A 24314-nucleotide genomic window follows, 5' to 3' on the forward strand; every position below is an offset into this window, starting at 1 on the left:
ACTGCGGCCCGAGCCGGCCTAGGGGGTTGGGACCTCGGCAGCAGGTCTGCTCGGGCCAGACGCGCGAGCTCAGGCAGCGGGTGCGGATTCAGGGCACTCTCTTCTCAGTCCCCTGGCCCCGACCCTCCGACCGCCCCATCCGAGTCTTGCCGCCATGCTCTTCAGCCACCTAGCGCTGCTCCCGGGCGTGGCGCTGCTGCTCGCCTCGGCCCGCCTCGCCGCCGCATCTGACGTCCTGGAACTCACGGACGAAAACTTCGAGAGTCGCGTCTCCGACACGGGCTCGGCGGGCCTCATGCTAGTCGAGTTCTTCGCCCCCTGGTGAGGCCACTGGGCAGGGTCAGGGCCGGAGGAGCAGCTGGGCGCGGGAGCGGTTGGGCCTACGCAGCGCGGACGTCCTCCACTATCCAGGGGCCTGGCTGCAGCTGCCGCCTTGCCAGTCGGGGGTGGGGGTGGGGGTGGGGGCCGGGGCTGATCCGGAAAGGAAGAAGCCTAGGTTCTCGCTTAGGGCCACGTCCTTACTCCGTGTTATTGCTGCACTTCCTATGTGGAGGGATTTACCCATCCCCTCCCCCTCCGATCTGTATCTTTCAGTATCTAGGTGAGTCAGTGTAGACGTCTTCTGGTCTGCAGGCCAGCCAGTCATCCCAGAACCTTAGGGAGGAGGCAGGGGTACAGGTCCTGGGTCCCAGGGTATTTCCTTTCTTCTTGTCCCCACCCCAGAGCCAGTGGTTCCTAACCAAGGTCACTCAGTGGCTGCAGAACGATCGTAAGTGCTTTCTTGAGACAGGCCTTTATTTTGTCTAGGGCATGGCTTACAATATTTTACATAAAGCTGTAAGCCGCAGAGGCGCCTCCATTGAGAAGAGAGTAAGCGAACAAGAATAATTTCACTAGCATCTATCATAATTGTCAACTTTAGATAATTACAGAAAATGATAAGACTCACAATGGAGAAAGTAGCCACCGTTGGGGGAGTATATACCACTTCAGGGGCCGTGTAACCTCACAAAACGGTAGATTCTTTAGAGTAAATGTGACCCCAAATAAGAACTTACTTGGGAAGGGAGAACATAGGATTTCTGGGTTTGTCTCTTAAGTGGTGGGTTGGGTAATTTGCAAATTATTGCCATGGCATACTAATTAATTTAATATAATAATAGTTCAGAAGGTGTGTTCTTTTTGCCCTCCTGGCACAATGGCCTTTAATTCAAAACTATTCAAAAGAACCCATAAACCAGTGTTTCACAGTTAAACTGTAACTTATCTTTGCTTCTGACCCAGTGGGATCAGAAGCTACATTCCAAGCTCCTCCAACTGACTTAGAAGATGGCACTGGAAAGTCCTGTAGTGAAGACTGCCTGAATCAGGATATACTAGAGACAGGAAGCAATTTGTATTTCAGCTTGGGGTATTTTGTGTTCAGGGCATTTTGTGGCTAACAATCCATAGAATTCAGTGTTCTTGCTTAGAAACAGTTTAACATAGTTATGTAATCATGCTGTTAGGTTTGAGGGGGCGTTGGTTGGGTCCGGCTTATTTGACTGAGGGGTCACACATTTGGAGAATTGTGGACTGTTACACAGTTTAAAGCAGTTTGGAGTTAAGGCATTGGGATGTGGCTCAGTGCTTACCTATCATTTTCAATTGCTATTGTTGAGAATATATATTTAAATGTTAAAGCGTTTTTTCCTCCCTTTGAGACAGGGTTTCTCTTTGTAGTCCTGGCTATTCTGGATCTCACTCTGTAGTTCAGGCTGGTACTTACTTTTTTTTTTTTTTTTTTTTAATTCTTGAGTCAGGGTTTCTCTGTGTAGCTTTGGAGCGTGTCCTGGAACTCATTCTCTAGACCAGGCTGACCACAAACTCACTGAGATCCTCCTGCCTCTGCCTCCCAAATACTGGGATTAAAGGCACTGCTTTTCTTTTTCTTAAACCAGTTCCTCTATATTGTCCACACTGACCTCAAACTTGGGATCCACAGGATCTCCTGTAGCCCAGCTGGGCTTCAGTGTCTGATCCTCTTGCCTCTATCCTAAATACATCATCCTAAAAATTGTTTCGCCTGCTTTTCTTAAGACTACATATCCCATAATGCATTGAGCCATCAAGAGTTGGGTGGATTTCTGCTGTGGTGTCTGCTTTTAGTAGGCTTAGAAGATAGTCACCTCCCACATTGCAGCAGAGTCATCTTTTCAGCATTGAGATTTCATTGCAACTTTCCCCCCTTGAACAATCAACTCATTTGTCCTTCTCCAGACTGGGATTCCTACAGGGAAAGAACTGTCAGCTTTTTATCAAAGGCTAAAATAATTAATTGCTCCTGACACAGTGCAGCATGAAGTGATGACTGAGTTTGTGCATGTTGGCATTATCCTCTGCTATGCACCATCTCTAAGAGTAGGTGAATTCTTTGTGGTTTAATATTGGCGGGGGTGGGTAAAAGAGTTAGTGGGGGGCTGGTGGTGATGGCCCACTCCTTTAATCCCAGCACTGGGGAGGCAGAGGCAGGCGGATCTCTGTGAATTTGAGGCCAGCCTGGTCTACAAGAGCTGTTCCAGGACAGGATGCAAAGCTACAGAGAAACCCTGTCTCGAAAAACCAAAGAAAGAAAGAAAGAGTTAGTAGGTTCTGTAACAGACCCCGATTTCCCTTAAAGTTCACCAGATTTCTGTTCCTGGTTGGTTGCCTGGGAAAGGCAGTCTTTTCCGTCCTAACAGGAACCCACTTTGTTTATTTGTTTACCTTGTGGATGGTGCTACTCTTTAGAACTATTGCTTTTAGTCTCAGCCTCTGGCACACTGATTTCTTCACAGATTCATTGTATCTTAGTTACTTTTCTGTTGAGTGACAAAGCACCATGACCAAGGCAATTTGTTAAAGAAAGGTTTTTTCAGGGGTTCACAGTTTAGGGGATTAGAGTCCATGACCATCGTGGCAGGAGCTATATCAGAGAACTCTGCTCACAGGCTGAGACAACGACCTTGAGGTAGTAAGAGCTAAAGGGGAATGGTGTGGGGTTTATTGCCTATGGAGTTTTTATGTGTATGCATGGAGGATACCAAGTCCCTGGAACTGGGGTTACACATGGGTAGGTGCTGGGACTAGAACTCAGATCCTCTGCAAGAATAGCAAGTGCTCTTAACTGCTGAGCCATATCTTCAGCTCTGCCTCTTAAAACTGTTTTACTATTGTGGGGTCAAGGGCAGATTGGTGGCGTGTGTTTTCTTCACCTTTACATGGATTCTGGGGATCTCTAGTTGTCATGCGTATGTGGCAAGTTATTAGGTGCCATTACCTGCTGACCTATGTCATTGCCACTGTGCTGCCCCACCCCAGTATTGGAGATGGAGCCCCAGGCCTTCCCCACATTAAAAAAAACCTAAAGCTGAGCTACATCCCCAGCTTGAATTTATTCTCTTCCCCCAACCCTTCTCTCTCCCTCTCTCCCCCTCCCTCCTCCAGGTAGAGGAATGGAGTTTATAAACTTAGTTGGCCTTGAACTTGCTGTATAGCTGCTGGCCTTAAGCTCAGTAGTTTTCCTGCCTCAGCTTCAAAAGTGCTGGAATTACAGGCATGTGCCTTTGTGCAGGACTTCTTGGGGGTTATCAGCATTGGCAATGCATCCTTTTTTATTTAATGCTCTCTGTCTCTTTTTTTTGGAGACGGAATCTTACTGTAGATGAGGCTGAGTTCAAACTCAAATCCACCTGCCATCACACCTGGCCTTCTCTGACTATTTTTATATGTATTTGTAAAGTTGGCATTTTTTTTCTTTTCTCTTTTAGGATAGTTGAGGTAATGTTAATTTTGATAGTTACTACAATAGAAAGTCAACAGCAAAAGACAGGCATGATGCTATATGCCTGTTAGCTCAGTTTCTCAGATGCTAAGGCATGAGCTTTGTACGTTTTGAACTGCTTCAGCTACATAAAAAGATTCTGCCCCAAAGAAAAGATGGAATGAAATCTCTCCTCTTCTGCTGGGCTGCTTTGCTGCTATGTGAATCTTTAGTAGATGATTGTTGCCTCTCTGTTTCTTTTCCTGTACTGTGTATTACTGACTGTAATTATAATACACAGACTTCTTCTTCTCTTTTTTTTTTTTTTAGATTTATTTATTATGTATACAACATTCCTTCCATGCATGCTCACATGCCAGAAGAGGGATTTTATTAATCCCTCATTACAGATGGTTGTGAGCCACCATGTGGTTGCTGGGAATTGAACTCAGGACCTCTGGAAGAGCAGTCAGTGCTCCTAACCCCTGAGCCATCTCTCCAGCCCCAATACACAGACTTCTTGTACATTAACTCCGCTATTCACCTTACTTGAGTACCCTACTCTTCTCCTTTTTTAAGCTTTAAATACTTAAAGGCCCAAACCCAGATGGGATCCTTTAAAATTCATTCTTTAAACCCTGGAAATTGGGCATAGTGCTACATGCATAAATCCTAGCATTTGAGAGTGAGAAGCAGAAAGATTGTTTTAAGTACTAGGACAGCCTGGTCTGCAGTAGCAAGTTACAGGCTAGCCAGGGCTATCCATGAGATCATGTCTTGAGACAGACACCACGAATCAGTATCAAGTGTCTTTTCTTTTTTTGACAACTCTGAGCAGAATCAGCTGGAGGGCTACGCAGAGTGAAGTGCAGAAGGCACTGATTTAGTAGTGGGCACACCAAGCTGAAGGAGGAGTGACATGGCCTGTTTGAGGCTGTATTTGGCTGTATAATAACAAAAAACATCCCTTCTGAGCTTCAGCACATTAGAAAGCACTTTTAAGGTGGCAGTAGGTCTAATTTCACAGTTGTGTGGTTCACTTGACCATGAGAACTCATCAAAACATAAGTTGGTATACTTTTTCCCAGAGGGCTGCCTGAAACACCTGCTCTTCTATCCAGCCAGGCCCAACAGTCCCACAGGTGTACTTCCTGTGCATTTAGGTGTGTGGTGCGTTGTTGTCAGTGTACAGCTAGCACCAGCTGCACATTATCTCTTCAAAAGCCCAATGGGTTGCAGAGGGATCACTTTGAGAAGGTTGAAGAGTTCTGTAACCTCCCTGCAGACAGCAAAAACAGAAGGAAAGAAGCCAGGAAAGGTGGTATGTGTTGTAATCCCCAGAATTTGGGAAACAGTGGTAGATCAGGGGTTCAAGATCATCTTTGGCTACAAGATACTTTGCCTCTGAAACATGTGTTTAGATAAAGAGCTTTAAGAGACTATCTCAAAAACTGGCCCGGTGGTTAAGAGTGAATGCTGCTTTTGCAGAGAACCTAGATTCCATAACCAGCATCTGCTTCTGGAGCCTTACAGTTGCCTCTTCTGATGCCCTCTTCTGACCCCTGGGCACCTGCACACCTGCGGCATATTCATACATGTGCATACAAAAATCTGAAAAAGAAATAATTGGCTGGGCGGCAGTGACACAAACCTTTATTCTCAGCATTGGGAGGCAGAGACAGGCAGATTTCTGTGAGTCCAAGGTCAGCCTGGTCTACAGAATGAGTGCTAGGACAGCCAAGGCTACACAGAGAAACTGTCTCAAAACCAAAGGGAAGAAAAGAAAAAACAAAGTGCATACTCCCCAAGGTCTTTAAGAAGTATATTAAGGTCTAGAGAGATGGCTCAGCAGTTAAAAGCTCTAGCTGCTCTTCCAGAGGACCCAGGTTCAATTCCCAGTAAACAACTGTAACTTCAGTTTCAGGGGATCTGACACCCTTACACAGATACACTAGGCAGGCAAAACACCAATGCACATAAAAAGTAAAATTAAAAAGTATTTTTTAAAAAGTCTGTTGAGAGATTGTCAAAGATTAAATGAAGGATTAAGGAGATGTACAAAGGACAAATATAGCATGCTTTGGATCTTGTTCACGGTGTGTGTGTGTGTGGTAGGAGGGGGGGGTCAAGCCATCCTGAACTATGGAGAGGCCAGAAGCGGGCACATAATGGGGTGGGGGGTATAAAAGGACCAAATTCAAGATAGAGGAGTCATAGGTACCAAAGGGGTACTGCATTGGCTTTTTTCCTCTGCTTTCTTTCTTTCTCCAAGACAGGGTTTCTCTATATCTCTGGCTGTCACGGAGACCAGGCTGGCCTTGAACTCTGCCTTCCAAGTGCCAGGATTAAAGGAGTGTACTGCCACCACCACCCGGCTAACATCAGTTTCTCTGTGACAGCTCTGGCTCTCTTGAAACTAGATCTTGTAGACCAGGATAGATCTGCCTCCTGAGTGCTGGGATTAAAAGCGTGTGCCACCTTGGTGTGGTCTTTTTTTTTCCCTCCTTTTTTCATATCCTGATGAGATATTAATGGTTTCTCACATAATCAGTGACATCATAGATATGTTCAAGATACACTGTTGTGGGGACTGGAGAGGTGGCTCAGAGCTTAAGAGCACTGGCTGTTCTTCCAGAGAACCTGAGTTCAATTCCCAGCAACCATATGGTGTCTCACAACTATCTAGAATAAAATCTGGTGCCCTCTCCTGGTGTGCAGGTATATATGTACGGAACAATGTACACATAATAAATCTTTAAAAAAAAACAACAGTGTTATGTTTTCCTTTTGTGTGTGTGTGAATATATACATACACATATACATGTATATATAGTTGAGTTTTCTCTATTTTGTGTGCATGGCAGGTGTGGGTTTGTACATGCCACAGTGCATAGGTGGAGGTTAGAGAATCGAAGTCCCAGAGATAGAACTCAGATTAGGATCAGAGGCCAGAACCTTTAACTACTGGTCCTATTTTATGTATTCTTTAAATGTTGCATAATAAATGAATATATCTGAGTTGTTAGCCAAACATGAGTTCCAGTTATTTTAATATAATAAAAATAATTACCATGTACACTTTTTTTTTTTTTTTATATTCCAGCACTTGGGAGTCAGGCAGACTGTTCTCTGAGTCTGAGACGAGTCTGATCTGCATAGATCCAGGACGGCCAAGGCTATACAGAGAAACCCTGTATCGAAAAAAAAAAACCGTGGAGCTGTTGCTTTGGCCACATAGATGCGAATCTATAAGAAGGGTGATATTGTAGACTAAACAGAATGGGGGTGTTCAAAAAAGAGTGTAGTTCTTGTGAAGAGAATTACCATGTGGGCTGAGCATATTAAACACTCCTAAGAGCCGAGGTGGCTAAGTCAGAGAAAGGTACTTTGCTTCACCTGAAGCATCACCCACTCTACTTAGGAAAACTAAGAGAAGGAGCCTGAGCTTTGGGAGTCTGTTCCTGATTATTTTATTCATAGGTTAATATTTAAAAAGAAATAAAAGCTGTAGACTAAAAAATAATAGTCGTTATTCAAAATATCAGAAGTCTGGGTTACAGCTTGATATTGAATAATTGGTATAGCATGTCTAAGTCAGTATAAGAGAGGCTGAAAGAATGAAGGTCACAGCCTGGGGATGGTGTATCAAGACCCTGTCTTCAAAAAAAACAAAGCAGTAATATGATTTGAGGTTCTTCTAGATAAGAAGGAAATATGAGTTAAGTTTGTGTTATACAAAGAATCTGACCCTTTTTTTTTTTAATAATAGGTGTGGACATTGCAAGAGGCTCGCCCCTGAGTATGAAGCTGCAGCAACTAGATTGAAAGGAATAGTCCCATTAGCAAAGGTGAGCATCAGTGAATTCACCAGAAAGGAATATGAAGTATTTTTTATTGCACATATGTGGGCTTGTGTACATATTTTGTGTGAGTCCTTGGGCTTGGCAACAAACCCTTTACATTTTGAGTTTTTTCACTGACCCAAGTGTATAAAACTAGTTGTTTTGTTTTGTTTTTTGGGTTTTGTTTGTTTATTTGTTTGTTTTGGTTGGTTGGAGAGAGGTTGAGTGGCTAAGAGGAGCACTTGACCTCTGTTATGGAGGACATAGATGCTTGGGCAGTGGGTTACAACCACTTGTAACTACACTCCCAGGGGATGTGATGCTCTCTGCTGGCCTTTGAGCCTGTACATATGTGTGCAGCCAGAGCCCTCCTACACAGAATAAAACATTGAAGAAGGTGGGAGAATCTCATCGTGGAGTCCGCACTGTACTCTGTTGAGTCATACAGTTTACCCTTTAGTCCGTTCATCTTTTCTTGAAAATATTCATTACCGTGAGTCACTGGTCTGACTGGAGGCCTCTGGCTTCTGCTGCACCACTGATAGCAGGCTCTCACTGGGAATCCTTTTGGCTATCCTGTTGTCCTGTGTTGTGGAGATCCTGCCGTTTTGAACCTGTAGGTTTATCCCCTTTATGTGCTCCAACAGTTCTGGACCTGGTCGGTAGCTGGGTTGGTCAGCCCTCCTTTAGTTTTCTTTCACCCTCCTTACCTGGGTGAGCTGTCCAGCACTGCCTTAGGTAGATCACCACCCAGTGCAGCCTGCAGCAAGGAGTGGGGCCAGTTTTGCTTCCAGGTCCTCAGATCGGTTCACCCATACTCAAACCACTAGATACTTTTGTTGGTTGGTTTGGTTTGATTTTTAGTTTTTCTTTTAAATTTTGTTTTGGTTTCTGAGGTGGAGGGAGGGTGCAAGGGCAAGAGGGAGGATTGGAGGGGACAGGGAGATGAGTGGGATTAGAATACACAATGTGAAATCCACAAAGAATCAATAAAAGTTAAAAGAACTTTAGACAAAGAAAATAGTAAATGAGAAGTAAGGGCTGACAAAGACAGTAAAGATATAGATGTAAGGGTGAGAAAGAGTATTGAGTGATCTACCGTGATGATAGTCAGTGATGGGATCAGGAAAAAAGACATGGGCTATCGCTGAGTATGTAGTCAAGTGGTTAGTATAAGGTGGGTGTTTGTTTTTCATAGAGTTGTAAGTATTAGCTATGGTGGTGACCTGTGATGCGAGCATTAGGGAGGTAGAGGATTAGAAGTTCAAGACTAACCTAAGGGACTGGAGAGATGGCTCAGAGGTTAAGAGCATTGCCTGCTCTTCCAAAGGTCCTGAGTTCAATTCCCGGTAACCACATGGGGGCTCAGAACCATCTGTAATGGAGTCCGGTGCCCTCTTCTGGCCTGCAAGCATACACACAGAATATTGTATAAATAAAGAAAAAAAGAAATATTTTAAAAAGAAGACTATCCTGAGCTACCTAAGATCCTGTCTCAAACAGGTGAAAATAATAATTAGTAAATTTTGCCATTCTGAAGTAATAAGCTCACAGGTGTTCGATTTTAAAAGCCTTGTCTTGTTTTTTTGTTGTTTTGTTTCTGAGATAGGGTTTCTCTATATTGCTTTGGCTGTCCTGAAGATTGCCCTTTAGACCAAGCTGGTCTTCAACTGACAGAGATACACTTGCCTCCACCTCCTGAGTGCTGGGATTAAAGGCATATATCACTACCTCAATATATATTAAAAGTAATTAAAGCTATATTAAAACTAGATGTTAAGCAACTTGTCCTAGCAAAAACACCATGTTATAATTTTTGTTTCTTGTGACTGGGGCTTAAAATTATTTAGGAGGCTGTAAACTGTGGGTTTTGTTTTTTTTTTTGTTTTTGTTTTTGTTTTTTTAATTTTTAATTTTTATTTTTTTTGTTTTTTGAGATAGGGTTTCCCTGTAGTTTTTAGAGCCTGTCCTGGAACTAGCTCTTGTAGACCAGCTGGCCTCGAACTCACAGAGATCCGCCTGCCTCTGCCTCCCGAGTGTTGGGATTAAAGGCGTGCGCCACCACTGCTTGGCTGTATTAATTTTCTGAACCTCATTTTACCCATTTCAGTACATAAGAATCAAACCTCAGAATTGTGTAAAGGTTAATCTGTTTCCTGTGGTTTTAAACCAATTGTTTGCTTTTATGTAACAATTATTGATGCATTTGCCAATAGACAACTTATTTTGTAAAATCAAATTATACCCTGTCCCGGCTAAAAGTGGGCATGCCAAGCACATGCATTTGGTAGTGAATGTTACCGAAGTAAATTACTATTGGGACTGAGAATAGCTCAGTGTTAGAGCACTGGATTTGATCTGCAGCATGAAAAGGAAGGAGGGCATTATTGAAATAAATACATTAATTTTAGAGTTTGCATATGAAGCCAAGAAGCATCTTAGACAGTTCAGATTTAGTTAGGTAGCACTAATGCATCTTTAAGGTCTAATGACCTATGGGAAGTGTGCCAAGAAGTATTGATCTTCTATGGGGATAGCCAGTCGTAATATTTTGGGACTATGAGATCTTGCAGCAGGTGCTTAGATAACAAAATAACTCTAGTTTTGTCTACTCTTAGGTGGACTGCACTGCCAACACAAATACCTGTAATAAGTATGGAGTCAGTGGCTACCCAACCCTTAAAATATTTAGAGATGGTGAAGAAGCAGGTGCTTATGATGGGCCTAGGACTGCCGGTAAGGATCTGAATTGCCTGAAACCCAGGCTAGGCTTAAACTTCTTTCTTCGTTTTTATATTTTCAAGACAGGGTTTCACTGTGTAGCTCTGGCTGCTCTGGAACTTAACTATGTAATCCCTGATGGCTTTGAATTTGCAGAGATCAGCCTGCCTCTGCCTCCCAAGTCCTGGGATTAAAGTCATTTACCACTTTTACATGGCTTAGGTTTAAATTCCTGATCCTCTTGCCTCAGTTTTACAAGTAATGGCATTATAGGCATATGCCATCTTCCTTCCTTGAATTATCTTCTGGAAATTGAATTAATGTTTTGTTAAGGTTTTAGGATAGCTGTTACACAGAGAAACACTAACTTGAAAAAAAATAAAAAAAGAAAAAAGGCTTCAGATACTTAACAGTCATAAAAGTTGTTCATTTTAGAGGTCATTTTTTTTTAATTGTTACTATTGTTTTATTGAATGGTTACATTTATTAATTAGTAAATTGGATTACTCAACATGAAAGCATGTAGCCAGGCATGTCCTGTCCTTTCCCTGCACAGCATGCCCAGCATACATGTTACAGAGCATTCCCATGGCGGGGGTTTTCCTCAGGCTTTGTCTCCCACCATCCTTCTGTGTGTTTATGCCCATTTAGAGGTCATTTTAGGTGACAAAAAGGTTTTCTGTCTAAATGACTTGATTATAAAGTAATATAGAAAATACTTGATAAGCTCAACTAAGCATGTTTTCATTTGATAAGTGTTATCAATTTTATCTACTCTGTAAGATTCTTGAGATAGTTGGTGTTCATATGCAGAGCAGTGGTCTTTTTCTGTTATTTGGGTTCTGGTTGATGGAAGGTGAAAGACAGTCATCACTACATGTGGACTATATAGATAGTGAGTGATAAAGTATTTGACTAATAGCGTGTAAAGTGTTAGGTTCAAAGAAAACTGTCTTGTGCTCATTACAATGGCTACTACTGTTTCTTTATTTAAAAAAAAAAAATAGAGATCTGGGTAGTGGGGCATAAACTGGCCTGGAAGATAGCGTAGTAGAGAAAGACTCCCTTGTTTATACCATGATTGAGATAGCCTTAGGCTGGACCAGCAGCATTCACAAAAGAGCATACACACATGTATTGGTGAGGATTTAGAGACATGGGAACCATTGTATGCTGTTGATGGGGATGAAAAGTAATAGAGGTACTGTGGAAGATGATGTGATGATTCCTCCAAAAATTTAAAGCAGAGCTTACCACTGGGTATGATGGTGCACAGCTTTAATCCCAGGATTTGGGAGGCAGAGGCAGGTGGATCTCTGTGAGTTTGAGGCCAACCTGGTCTACAAAGTGAGTTTCAGGACGGCCAGGGCTACACAGAGAAACCCTGTCTCAAAAAAAGAGGTGGGGTGGGGAGGGGGTAAATCATGTAGGAAAACAGCTTAACAAGTATAAATTCTTGTACTCTTTGACTGTGGATCTTGCAGCTAAGGTTGTTTATCATGGAATTTTTTGAAAAAAGAAAAGATTAAATGTCTGCCAGTTACTGTGGATTAAATTAATCACAGTATGTAAATTTTTTAAAAAGCACTCTGCAGTTATAACCAAGGATTGAAAGGCTGTCAGGATGGGTCAGTGGTGTACCCACGGCCCACCATAACAATCCGCAGAACCCACATGGTAGAAGAATCACATTCTGCAAGATTTCCTCTTGGGGGGGGGGGGGGATAGAGGTAGCACAGCTCATTATGAATTCGGCACGAATTATTTCTATATACTATGTTAAATAACCAAAAGTACTTGAGTTGGGCATAGTGGTACATCCTTATAGTCTTAGCACTTGGAAGGATTGGGGGAGAAGACAGGAGGTCAAAGCAAGCCTCTGCTCTACAACCTCGGCTCAGAGTAGTTTTATGGGAGGGAAAGGCAGGTGGACATCTGTGAGCTTAGGACACCACCCCATCCCACCCTGCCTTCCTAAAAAGACAAGTGATGTTGGAGTATATAGTGCCGTTTTTAAAGATAAAAGAATGTAATTTTGTGTGTGCGTGTGCGTGCGTGTGTGCTTGTGTGCTTGCTTTAGAAGAATATACCAATTGCTTCTTGGCCTTGTTGGCTAAAATCAAGTAGAAGGATACACAAACTGAAGTTAAACTTTTGTGTATGGAAAAGAAATTGAATGGTTTAGGGATAGGATTGGGGAAAAACTTCATTGAAAATATATATTGTTTTTATGAATTTTGAATCATTCCAATCCTTACCTTCTCAAATTATGTGTCAATGTGATTTTTGTCTTCTAAGATGGAATTGTCAGCCACTTGAAGAAGCAAGCAGGACCAGCTTCAGTTCCTCTCAGGTCTGAGGAAGAATTTAAGAAGTTCATTAGTGATAAAGATGCTTCAGTGGTGGGTAAGTAGCAGGTGTTCACAACATTGATTGGATGTTAAAAACTTCCATGTTTGGGAAAGCCACAAGTTAAAGCAGCTTAGGCAAGCTTGAAGCAGTTAAAAGGTAACTGATAGAACCGAATCAGAAACCATAACAGGGCAAGAAAATTGTGTCTGTGTTTGTATTCTTAGACCATAATGGGAGTGTCATTGGTTCACCTCCCACCCCTACCCCACAGTGCTGGAAATCTAACCTGTCTCCTCACTCCTGCTAGGCAAGTACTCCGCTACTGAGCTATATATTCCTAGTCTGTTCCTTCTTTAACTCTGAGAGCTAAGTCTTTAGCAGGGTAATTAAACTAAAATGAGGTTTAAGGCAAGGGGATACAAGTAAATAGTACATTTCCGTCTCTATATTCAATTTTTATAGGAAACTTTGTGGTTATTGGTCAAGTTTCTGTTGTTATAAATTCCTGAGCCTGGGTCATGCAAAAGGAAAGAGATTAGTCTTAGAGTTGAGGATGTTCAAAACATTGGCACAGAAATTTTTAAATTCTAGTGTAGGTCTCCTAGGTTGCATGTCATGGAAGGAATGCATGCAACAAGGAGAGATTTTATTGTGGGCAGGAAGCTAGGAGGTGCCAGGCTTACCAGTGCACCCAATTGAAAGAAATTTTGTGGGTGTGTATGGTGTGTATGTGTAATACACTGAAGTTAAAACCTTGATCCCAGGCAGGCATGGTAGCATACATCTTTAATCCCAGCACTCAGGAGGCAGAGGCTGGGGGATCTCTGAGTTGAGACCAACTTGGTCTACTACAGAGTGAGTTCCAGGACAGTCAGGGTTGCACAGAGAAACTCTGTTTTGAGAAAAACCTTGGCCTCAAATGTGCTAGGCAATTGTTCTGTTGCTGAATTACACACTCTAGCCCTTTAGTTTATGTTTAGGTGTGGCATATAACACACTTGGTTTAAACTAAATTTAGTGGCATATGGTTTTATTTTATTTGTTCATTTGTTTTTTCCAGTTAGGGTTTCACTGTAGTTTTAGAGCCTGTCCTGGAACTAGCTCTTGTAGACCAGGCTGGGGCATATGGCTTTAATCTCAGCTTTCAGGAGATAGAGACAGGCAGGGAACAACAGTGAAAACAGACCTTGTCAAAAAAAAAAAAAAAAACATGCTAGATGGGGTGGGGAGGGGGGAGTAGTGGCTCACCGCCTTAAATCCCAGCACTCGGGAGGCATAGACAGGAAGATCTCTGTGAGTTTGAGGCCAGCCTGGGCTACAGAGGAAGTTCCAGGACAGGCTCCAAAGCTACACAGAAGCCCTGTTTCAAAAAACAAACCACACACAGAAATACTTATATTTAAATCTGTAACTGATAATTGCATTTGTTAGTCTCATAAACAATAAAATATAAAGCTTAGGGCTGGAGAGATAGCTCAGAGGTTAAGAGCATTGCCTGCTCTTCCAAAGGTCCTGAGTTCAATTCCCAGCAACCACATGGTGGCTCACATCCATCTGTAATGGGGCCTGGTGCCCTCTGCTGGCCTGCAGACATACACAATAAATAAATAAAATATTAAATATATATATATATATATATATAGCTTATTCTCTGTAGTAGTAGGTATTTTACCATTTAAATTTGACTCATCTTGATTTAGCTAATTCTGTGTTGCAAAGAATTAACCATGTGTGCTAGAAAAATGGCTTAGTGGTTAAGAGGACTTGCTGCTTGTTCAGAGAGTTTGGGTTCTGTTCCCAGCACACACATTGGGTGATTAACAATATCTGTAATTCTAGCTTCCATCTGGTCTCCTCAAGTACCTGCACCAGATAAGTCATTCACTCACACGAAAATAGATTTATTTATTTGTGTATTTATTTATTTATTTTTGTTTTTCAATACAAGGTTTGACTGTCTAGCTCCAGCTGTCATGGAACTTGCTTTGTAGACCAGGCTGGCCTCAAACTCACAGAGATTCACCTGCCTTTACCTCTGCCTCCCAAGTGCAGAGATTAAAGTCATACACCATCACCGCCTGGCTTCTTTTTTTCTTAATAATTAACCATAAGGAGCCTTTCATTGATCTATTTAATGTTTTTGAGTATTTTGCTCCCATGTATGTACATGCACCACATGTGTGTTTGCAATCCAAAGAGTGTCGTAAGCCACATGTCTGAACTCTCTGACCTTTAGTCAGGTGGAGCAGGACTCAGTCTGTGGGCCCCCACAAGAGAGGTCAGAAGGCATTATGTTATCTGGAACCAGATGGTTGTTGAGCCACTGTTTAGGTGCTGGGAACTGAACCTAGGTCCTTTGGAAGAAGGGCTGGTGCACTTAACCATTGGGCTTCTTCCCCCATTGTTTTCATCTAATACCTGAAGTATTTCTTAAAACTCTTAAGAGGTGAGGAAGTTGCCAAGATCTGTTCTGGAGAAATTGAAGGAAGACTTCAGTTCTACCAAATCCTCTCCCTTTCGAGGAGGAAGTCTTAGTGTAAGTGTTATGTCAGATGTCGGAAGCAGTCTGGTCTTAACCTAAAGTACTTTATCCATAACAGACTGAAGGCTTGAACACTAGAAGAATAATGTAAGTCATGGCACTTGGTTATTCTTTGTGTTTGACATTTCCTATACAGGTTTTTTTAGGGATCTATTCAGTGATGGGCACTCCGAGTTCCTAAAAGCAGCCAGCAACTTGAGAGATAACTACCGATTTGCGCACACCAACGTTGAGTCTCTGGTGAAGGAGTACGATGATAATGGAGAGTAAGTGACTGAATTGCATTCTCTTATCTCTTACTGTGAATTTTGGGATCTATGCCCTTTGTGTTGTTACTTAGCTTGTGTTTTGTTTGCAAGAAGTTAATGAGCCCTTCTAGCATAAGTAAGCTCAGTTTAGAAAACCATTGCCTATGAAGGGCAGCTATAAAAGGAGACAGCATATAAACAAATATATGTAGAAATGTCGTATTGCACATTTGCTGTAGAAATATATAAAAGGGGGAGTTTTTTCCCTTTTTTGTGGCCTGGGGAAGGTATTAAAAAAGCTATAGGGCCAGGTGGTAGAGTGACAGGCCTCTAATCCCAGCACTTGGGAGGCAGAACTCTTGAGGCCAAGGACAGCAACGGCTACACAGAGAAACCCTGCTGGAAAAACCTAAGGAAAGAAAAGGCTGTATGGGTTGGAGAAATGGTTCAGTGGTTAAGAACTAGTACTGCTCTTACAGAGGACCAGAGTTTAGTTTGAAGCACCCATATCGGGTAGCTTATAACTACCTATTTCAGGGGTTCTGACAGATGTTCTTCTGGCTTCTTTGGGAACCCACATGGGCATGTCACACAAAAAAAGGCTTCATGGAAGGAGGTGGTTCACTTTTTCTTGAGAAAGGGTCTTGCATTGTAGGTGAAGCTGGACTTGAACTTGTAGCAGTCTTGTCTCTGGACCCTGGACCATGCCCAGAGAGATGATTCTTAGTAGATGAGATTTTCCCAGTAGAGTATGACAATTAGGTTGAGAATTGTAGATAAGAGCTCAAAAGAGACCTCATCAGTAAAGTGCTTGCCAGCATCCACATAAAAAGCCTAAGTGTGCTGGTGTGTGCCTATTTTTTTGTTGTTGTTTGTTTGTTTGTGTTTTTGTTGTTGTTGTTGTTTCAAGACAGGGTTCTCTGTGTGACATTCCTGGCTGTCCTGGAACCCACTTTATAGACCACACTGGCCTCAAACTCACTGAGATTCATCTGCCTCTTAAGTGCTGGGATTAAAGGCATGCACCACCACTGCCTGGCACACCTGTTTTGTTTTTAAATTTAGTATTTTGAGACAGGGTTTCTCTGTGTAGTCCTGACCTGGAATTCTCTCTGTAGACCAGGCTGGCACTGAGCTCAAGAGATAGCCTCTGCTGCTTGAGTGCTAGGGTTAAAGGCATAGACCACAAAACAACAGCAAAATAGAAAAGGCTCTAACAACTTTTATCATCAAGTTTATTGCCAACAGTTTAAGTACAAATGGATGATCTTGGTACCACAGATTAGGCAACATAACATTCTCTCCAGGACTAAAGGTGTTTTATCACCTTAATTTTGGGTGTGATCAGTGGATATTAAGGATTTACATCCTGTAATTTATTCTAATAAATGGCTAGAATAATTTTAGTTTAATTCTGTTTTAGTTCTGTGATTCTAATTTTAGTTCTCACTACTGATTTTAAAGACCAAGTATCAATCTAATCCTTGTAGACTTCGAGTGGTTTTGTTGTGTTTTGTTTTGTTTTATCAGTTCAAAATGGAGGGCTGGAGAGATGGCTCAGTGGTTAAGAGCATTGCCTGCTCTTCCAAAGGTCCTGAGTTCAATTCCCGGCAACCACATGTTGGCTCACAACCATCTGTAATGAAGTCTGGTGCCCTCTTCTGGCATTCAGGCATATACACAGGCATAATATTGTATACATAATAAATAAATAAATATTTGGGGAAAAAAATGGAAAGATTACAGGTGTGTCACAATGCCTGTCTTGTCTCAGTTTTTTCTTTTTTGATACAGGGTAGCCCTGGTTGATGTAGATCAGGCAGGCCCCACGGAGATCCACCTGCCTCTGCTTTCTGATTTTAATTTCTGGTATTAAAGGTATCTGAGCTTTATTATTTGTTTGTTTATTTGTGAGACAGGGTTTCTCTGTAGCTTTGGAGCCTGTCCTGGAACTCACTCTGTAGACCAGGCTGGCCTTGAACTCACAGAGATCTGCCTGCCTCTGCCTCCTAAGTGCTGGGATTAAAGGCACGTATCTGAGCTTTAAATGGAGTATAAAAAAGAACTCTACTATCTGATGCTAAGACACCTTGTTGTTGTTTTTTTATTTAAGGGGGATCACTTTATTTCGTCCTTCACATCTTGCTAACAAGTTTGAAGACAAAACTGTGGCATATACTGAACAGAAAATGACCAGTGGCAAGATTAAAAGGTTTATCCAGGACAGCATGTGAGTGCCGCTTTCCTTGTTGCTATCACTTTAATATTTCCATGATGCAGCTAGAAAATGACAAAGCTAATGGATTATTTCGTTTCAGTTTTGGCATCTGTCCTCATATGACAGAAGACAATAAAGATTTGATACAGGGCAAGGACTTACTTACTGCCTACTATGATGTGGACTATGAAAAGAATGCTAAAGGTTCCAACTATTGGAGAAACAGGTAATAAAAACCATGTTTTCCCTTTATGTAGACATGTTTACCCGATACATGAACAGTTCCAGTTATCTTGTTACCCTGGGGTGTAAGATTAGATGAGAATGGAAAGGTGATGTGGCTTAGTTGGTACAGTGGTTGCCTAGCAGCACAAAGCCCTGGGTTCTGTTCTCTTACCGTGTGCTTCCTGGGAATCAAACTCAGATTATCAGACTGCGCCATCTCACCCGTTCCAGCAACACATTTAAAAAAGAGAAAAATAAACAAAACACAACTGGGTGCAATAGCACAGGACTGTAGTCCAAGCGTTTAGGAGGTAGACAGGACAGTCAAGTTTAAGTTAGCCATACTACATACTGATTTTTTTTTTTTTTTTTTTTTTTTTTTTTGCTTTTTCGAGACAGGGTTTCTCTGTGGCTTTGGAGCCTGTCCTGGAACTGTCCTGGAACTAGCTCTGTAGACCAGGCTGGTCTCGAACTCACAGAGATCCGCCTGCCTCTGCCTCCCGAGTGCTGGGATTAAAGGCGTGCGCCACCATCGCCCGGCTACATACTGAATTTTTGACTAGTCTGGACAGCCTACAATTCTGTCTTTAAAAGAAAAGGGGGAAAGTGGAAAGGAGCACATAGCATTTAAAACTGCATTTAAAGCCATAGAACAACTAACATACACTATGGATGTGAATTCTGTGTTCTTTACTGTACTACACTGACTCCAGGGTATATATTGAAAGGTGTGAGCCTGATTAGTACAGTAAACTTAAAACATTGTTCCCACTTCTTAATAAATTTTCTGGGTGTGTTTCAACCTCATAAATGTTCTTTTCAGGTCAGTTTTTATTCATATAATAGATTTTACAGTTAATAGTGTAGGAAAATTCCTATCAAATGGGTTAGGTGCCACCACCTCTTAAGAGGGAAGGTTACTAAGTCACAAAATTGTAACGTGATCAGTGCCTGGTATTATAAGTTCGAGCTAATTCCAGAAGACTGAATGGTTGAATCATAGAACTCTTTGCTTTCTAGCTTCCTGCTTCTTAGTTTCAAAGACTTAGCCTGGCATAAATGATACACACCTTTATTCCAAGCACTGTGTGAGTTTGAAATCAGCCTGCTCTACATGCTCCAGGACTGCTAGGACTATAGAGATACCTGTCTCTTAGTTTAGGAAAAACTGCTTCACTACACTGTTTTAGTCATGGTACTAATATTTCTCTTACTTATTTCTCACAGGGTGATGATGGTGGCAAAGAAATTCCTTGATGCTGGACACAAACTCAACTTTGCTGTAGCAAGCCGTAAAACCTTTAGCCATGAGCTGTCTGACTTTGGTTTGGAAAGCACTACTGGAGAGGTTCCTGTTGTGGCTATCAGAACTGCTAAAGGAGAGAAGTTTGTCATGCAGGAAGAGTTCTCGTAAGTTATTACTTGGCATTGAATTCAACTCAGAAAATCATTAAAGCCTAAACGCTGAGAACTTAGAAAGAGTAACATTGAGGTAGGGAGAAGTCTCCAGGCTTCCCATCATAGGTACATTAAAGATTGTAATTTCTGCAGACTAACAAAAGGGTAGCAGCTTGGAATTCTTACATAATGCCACCTCATTAGAAGTAGTGGGTAGAATCTGGGTAATGGTGGTATGCTGTTGTAATTCCAGCATGCACTTGGGTAGTGGAAGCAGGAGAAAAGAATCATGAGTTCCCATAAGGACCTCTCTTTGCATTTGCAGGCGGGATGGCAAGGCTCTTGAGCGGTTCCTGCAGGATTACTTTGATGGAAACCTAAAGAGATACCTGAAGTCTGAGCCTATCCCAGAGACCAACGATGGGCCTGTCAAGGTGTGTTCCTGTCTTCAGTAGTCTCTTCCTAAATCTTAACGCTGATAGACCTGACCAAAAACTTTACAGACATTTCTTTAATTTGTTTTTGATTTGATGTTTGTTTTTAATACTGGGACTCAAACTCATATTAAGTAAGTATTCTACCACTGAGCTACATCTCCAGCTAAGAACCATTACAGGTCCAAGAGATGACTTCATGTGGAAAGCACTTAATGCAAGGGACCAGTTTGATTCCTTGATCCCATATAGCAGTAGAAAGTGGAAGGAGAGAAGAGTATAAACTATAAAGTCTGTATCTATAATATATACACACAATGAGTAAAGTTTTTTTTTGTGGTTTTTTTTTTTTTTTTTTTAATGTGCATTGGTATTTTGTTTGCATGTATGTCTGTAAGGGTGTCAGATCCCAGATCCCTGACTGTAGCTACAGATAGTTCTGATCTAGGAATTGAATCCAGGTCCTCTGGAAGAGCAATCAGTGCTCTCAACCACTGAGCCATCTCTCCCGCCCCATGAGTAAAGTTTTTTAAAAGAAAGAAAACCATTAGGTAGCATTTGTTTTTATTTCCTGTGGCTTCCTAAACATAGTTTGATGGGGTTAGATGTGAGGATAAATTAGCTAATGGGACATAACAACATGTTTACGGGTGTATAAATTTTGTAATGCAAGTTGAGGTGAATTGCTTGTGGATTTATTTTTCTTTTCTTATGACTAAAGAATCTTCTGTGTTCTAGGTTGTGGTAGCAGAAAATTTTGATGACATAGTGAACAATGAAGATAAGGATGTGCTGATTGAATTTTATGCTCCTTGGTGTGGTCACTGTAAGAATCTGGAACCCAAATATAAAGAACTAGGAGAGAAAGTAAGTCTGAACCCTCTATGAATACAAGATTGAGCTGGAATTTATATGTATTTTAAGCATAGACTTAACTAGTTCCTAAGTACTGGTATATTCTTTCCCAGCCATTGTTTACACGTTTGCTCTTGACTGCCCCCTAGCCTATAAAGAAGTTAACAGCCAGCTTAACACAAATCAGGCTCATTCTACAGCATGGTTACAAATGTCTGGGATCATCTGGATTTTGGTGATGCTTCTGAATTTGTATAGTCCTTCATTTAAAAAAAAAACAAAAAACTTGATGGTTTTTTTTGTAATGTAATCCAAGCCAGGTAAATTTAAAGGTGGCTGCTTTTCACACTGTTCTTTTGAAGGAGGCAAGCAAGTCTCTCTGCCTCTTTCTCTCTTTCTCTCTTCCTTCCCCTTTACTCTTCTCTCAATAAACTCCACACCAAAAAGATAGATAGATAGATAGATAGATAGATGGAATTCAAAGGTGGCTATGTGTAGTCTTAGTGTTTTGTTTTGAGACAGGGTCTAATTGTATAGTCCAGGAGCAGCCTGAGCATGTGCTCAGCCTTGTACATGGAAGGACTAGTCCTGGCCTTACATATAGTCTTCTGTAAGAACCAGCTCATAAGAGAGAAGCTAGGAGGTTAGGAAGTAAGTCTGTGTTCTTCTCACAATTCTCTAAGTCATAAATCAGTAAGTACCTGATACTGAAAGCTCTACCAGGCTTGCTTCAAACTCTGAGGTCCATCTGCTTTTGGCCCCCAAATGCTAGGATGAAAGGCATGGGCCTCTAGGCCTGGTTTGGTATCAAGTATTTTGAATGATGTTGTGACTACAACTTTGGCTAGCCTGGAACTTGTGATGGTGCTGTTTCTGTGTCCAGGTGTAGAAGGAGTGTGCAGGAATGTGCGTGTGTATTTGAGGCCAGATTCACACTTTAGCGCAGACCTGTCTGGGATTTGTGGTAATACCTGTGCCTTAGCTTTTTCAGTACAGATTAAGTTCTTTGTTGTTGACGTTTCTTCTTTTCATTTGTATTAACAGCTCAGCAAAGACCCAAATATTGTTATAGCCAAGATGGATGCCACAGCCAACGATGTGCCTTCTCCATATGAAGTCAAAGGGTATGTTGATGAAAAGGTGTTTGTATTTAGAGATGGAATTTACTTGGTTGCCTAGGCTGGCCTCAAACTCCTGAATTCAGATTAACCCAGCTTCAGCCACTTGAGAAGCCACCATAAACCATTCCCTTGCTGGCTATATTTGGGGGAGGTGAATTTCTTAGGTTTCTGCCATTGGTGACCCCAACGCGACTCCCTCAGAATTTTGAGAGCGATAGAGTATAATTTAGGCACTCATGGAAAGCAACATTAGATCAGATTAGAAACCACAAAGAAAAGGGGTCCTTAGAACACTATTGGACAGGTATGGTAGGATCACTCAGACTTGAAGTTGGTGAACTGTTTTGTTTTTTTTTTTCTTTTTCCTAGTTTTCCTACCATCTACTTCTCACCAGCCAACAAGAAGCTAAATCCAAAGAAGTATGAAGTAAGTGCATTGTCCCATTTCCCTGAAATATACACCCCTTTTTTTTCTCCCCCAGACAGGGTTTTGGAGCCTGTCCTGGAACTAGCTCTGTAGACCAGGCTGACCTCGAACTCCCCCTGCCTCTACCTCTGTCTCCCAAGTGCTGGGAGCAAAGACATGTGCCAACACTGCCCAGTCATGCTTTTTTTTTATATATATATATGATTTGTTTATTTTTATGTGCATTGATATTTTGCCTCTAAGGGTGTCGGACATCTGGAACTGGCATTATATACTTTTGTGAGCTGCCATGTAGGTGGTGGGGATTGAACCTGGGTCCTTTGGAAGAGCAGTCAGTGCGCTTAACCATTAAGCCATCTCTTCAGCCCCCATGCCTAGTTGTTTTATTGGCCTATTTACTTACATTTTATTTGTGGCAATAGATATGTATGTGAAAGTCAGAGGACAGCTTTGAGGAGTTCTACCATTTGGGATCTGGGAGTCAAATTCCAGTAAGCCATCCAACTGGCCATTAACTAGAGTTCTTTAAAAAATTAAAATAACCTTTCTTTTTTCAGGGTGGCCGTGAATTAAATGATTTTATTAGCTATCTACAACGAGAAGCTACAAATCCCCCTATAATTCAAGAGGAAAAACCCAAAAAGAAGAAGAAGGCACAAGAGGACCTCTAAAGCAACAGCCAAATGCACCACTTTGTAAAAGGACTCTGACACCAGAGATGGCAGAACTATAGGAGAGGACAGAATGGATATACTCTGAATCCTGCTCAATTTTCTCTAAACTGTTTCTTAGCTGCACTGTTTATGAAAATACCAGGACCAGTTTATGTTTGTGGTTTGGGGAGAAGATTATTTGTGTTGGGAAGAATGTTGTGGGGGTGGGAGGGGGAATTGAGTTGGGGGTTATTTTCTAATTTTTTTTGTACATTTGGAAGTGACAATAAATGTGCCCCCTTTATACTGTTGGCTTTTTCCCCTCATGGAATGGAGAATCAGGGTCTCTAAACTGTTACTATAGAGCTTTCATTGATGATAGAAATATTTCATCTGTTGATCCATACTGTTCAGTACTTGTAGCTAAGGCAGACATATTGACACACACCTGTAATCCAAACACTACAAGGTCATCCTTGGCTGTGTAGCAGGTTTAAGGCTAGCATCTTAAACTATCTGGAAAAAAATTTAAGGCGTCATAGTACGCTACACTGATCCCTGTAACCTCAGACTGACTAGGTCCAGTTACCATCTCTAAATCTTAATTTCTCAATCTCCTGTAGCCAAGGCTGGCCTTTAACTTAGGACAGTCCGCCCTGCTCAGCCCCCAGGTACTAAGATTACAGTTGTTTTGCCTTTATTCCTGTCTTGAAGATGGATAACTGCTTATCTTTGCCACAGAGCCAAGCTTTCTGCATGTTCATACCTCCTGCCCAGAAATGCCTCGTGCCAGTGTGACATCAGTATGGGGTTCCATCCAGTTTATTTGAAGAATAGTTGATACTGCTGGGTGTATCTCTCCCCAGAACTTTGGGTATAGCCATTAAATTTCGTTCCAGTAAAACGGAAACATATATCACTGGCAAGAACAAGAGCCTACAAGATGTTTTCTTTTGAATGGATTAAAATATGGACCCTCTTTGTAGCTAAATCAGACTCTTGTCCATAATTATAACTTTCAGCCCAGGGTAATTCTAGATGAAATTGAATGAAATTTATGCCCTGGCAGTGGTGAAGCATGCATCGGCAGCCTGTATATGGCGGCTCTGTGGAACTTGTCCATATTGGATTTCATAGTCTTAAATTGATGAGGATGACTAACTAGGTCTCTTCCTCATAATCCTAGATATATAGCCTTAATTCCCTGTGACTTTCTGATAGGGCCTGATAACAAAATGCACATCTGGATCTTACATAATGTTTTAAGAGCATGTTGGGGTGGGGGAAGGTAGTGTTGTTTAGTGGAGGAGCATTTATCTAGCACAGTAAAGATGACCATAACGCTTGGGCTGGAACATAGGGATTCAGTCTTTCAGCCTCAGAGAAAGTCACATACACAGCACATATTGGATGATTAAGGTTAATGATCACACAGGACAGAAGCAATTGGTTTTCATTTTCAGCCATGTTACAGTATGTGAGTAATGCCAAGCCTTT

At 41.7% G+C, this 24314-nt stretch overlaps 1 protein-coding gene across 1 annotated transcript; it reads left to right on the forward strand.

Annotated features, from left to right (window-relative positions):
* Positions 1-7: 7 nt before the first annotated feature.
* Positions 8-23072, forward strand: Pdia3 (protein disulfide isomerase family A member 3). The gene is made up of 13 exons (XM_041678924.1): positions 8-321; positions 7551-7629; positions 10242-10359; positions 12643-12750; positions 15375-15504; positions 17600-17716; positions 17805-17930; positions 19157-19339; positions 19653-19761; positions 20500-20628; positions 21661-21740; positions 22107-22164; positions 22722-23072. The coding sequence occupies exons 1-13, from the start codon at positions 155-157 to the stop codon at positions 22833-22835; spliced, it is 1518 nt and encodes a 505-aa protein (XP_041534858.1). The 5' UTR covers positions 8-154; the 3' UTR covers positions 22836-23072.
* Positions 23073-24314: the final 1242 nt, after the last annotated feature.

Source organism: Microtus oregoni, unplaced genomic scaffold (assembly GCF_018167655.1).
Source record: "Microtus oregoni isolate MIOR12 unplaced genomic scaffold, Mior012 000031F_ref0000149, whole genome shotgun sequence".
NCBI classification, from domain to species: Eukaryota; Metazoa; Chordata; class Mammalia; order Rodentia; family Cricetidae; genus Microtus; species Microtus oregoni.

Coding starts and splice junctions, on each gene's coding strand:
- Pdia3 (XM_041678924.1), top strand. CDS start 155: ATGCTCTTCAGCCACCTAGCGCTGCTCCCGGGCGTGGCGCTGCTGCTC. Junction 20,629..21,660: donor ATAAAGAACTAGGAGAGAAA/GTAAGTCTGAAC, acceptor TTGTATTAACAG/CTCAGCAAAGACCCAAATAT. Junction 22,165..22,721: donor TAAATCCAAAGAAGTATGAA/GTAAGTGCATTG, acceptor TTCTTTTTTCAG/GGTGGCCGTGAATTAAATGA.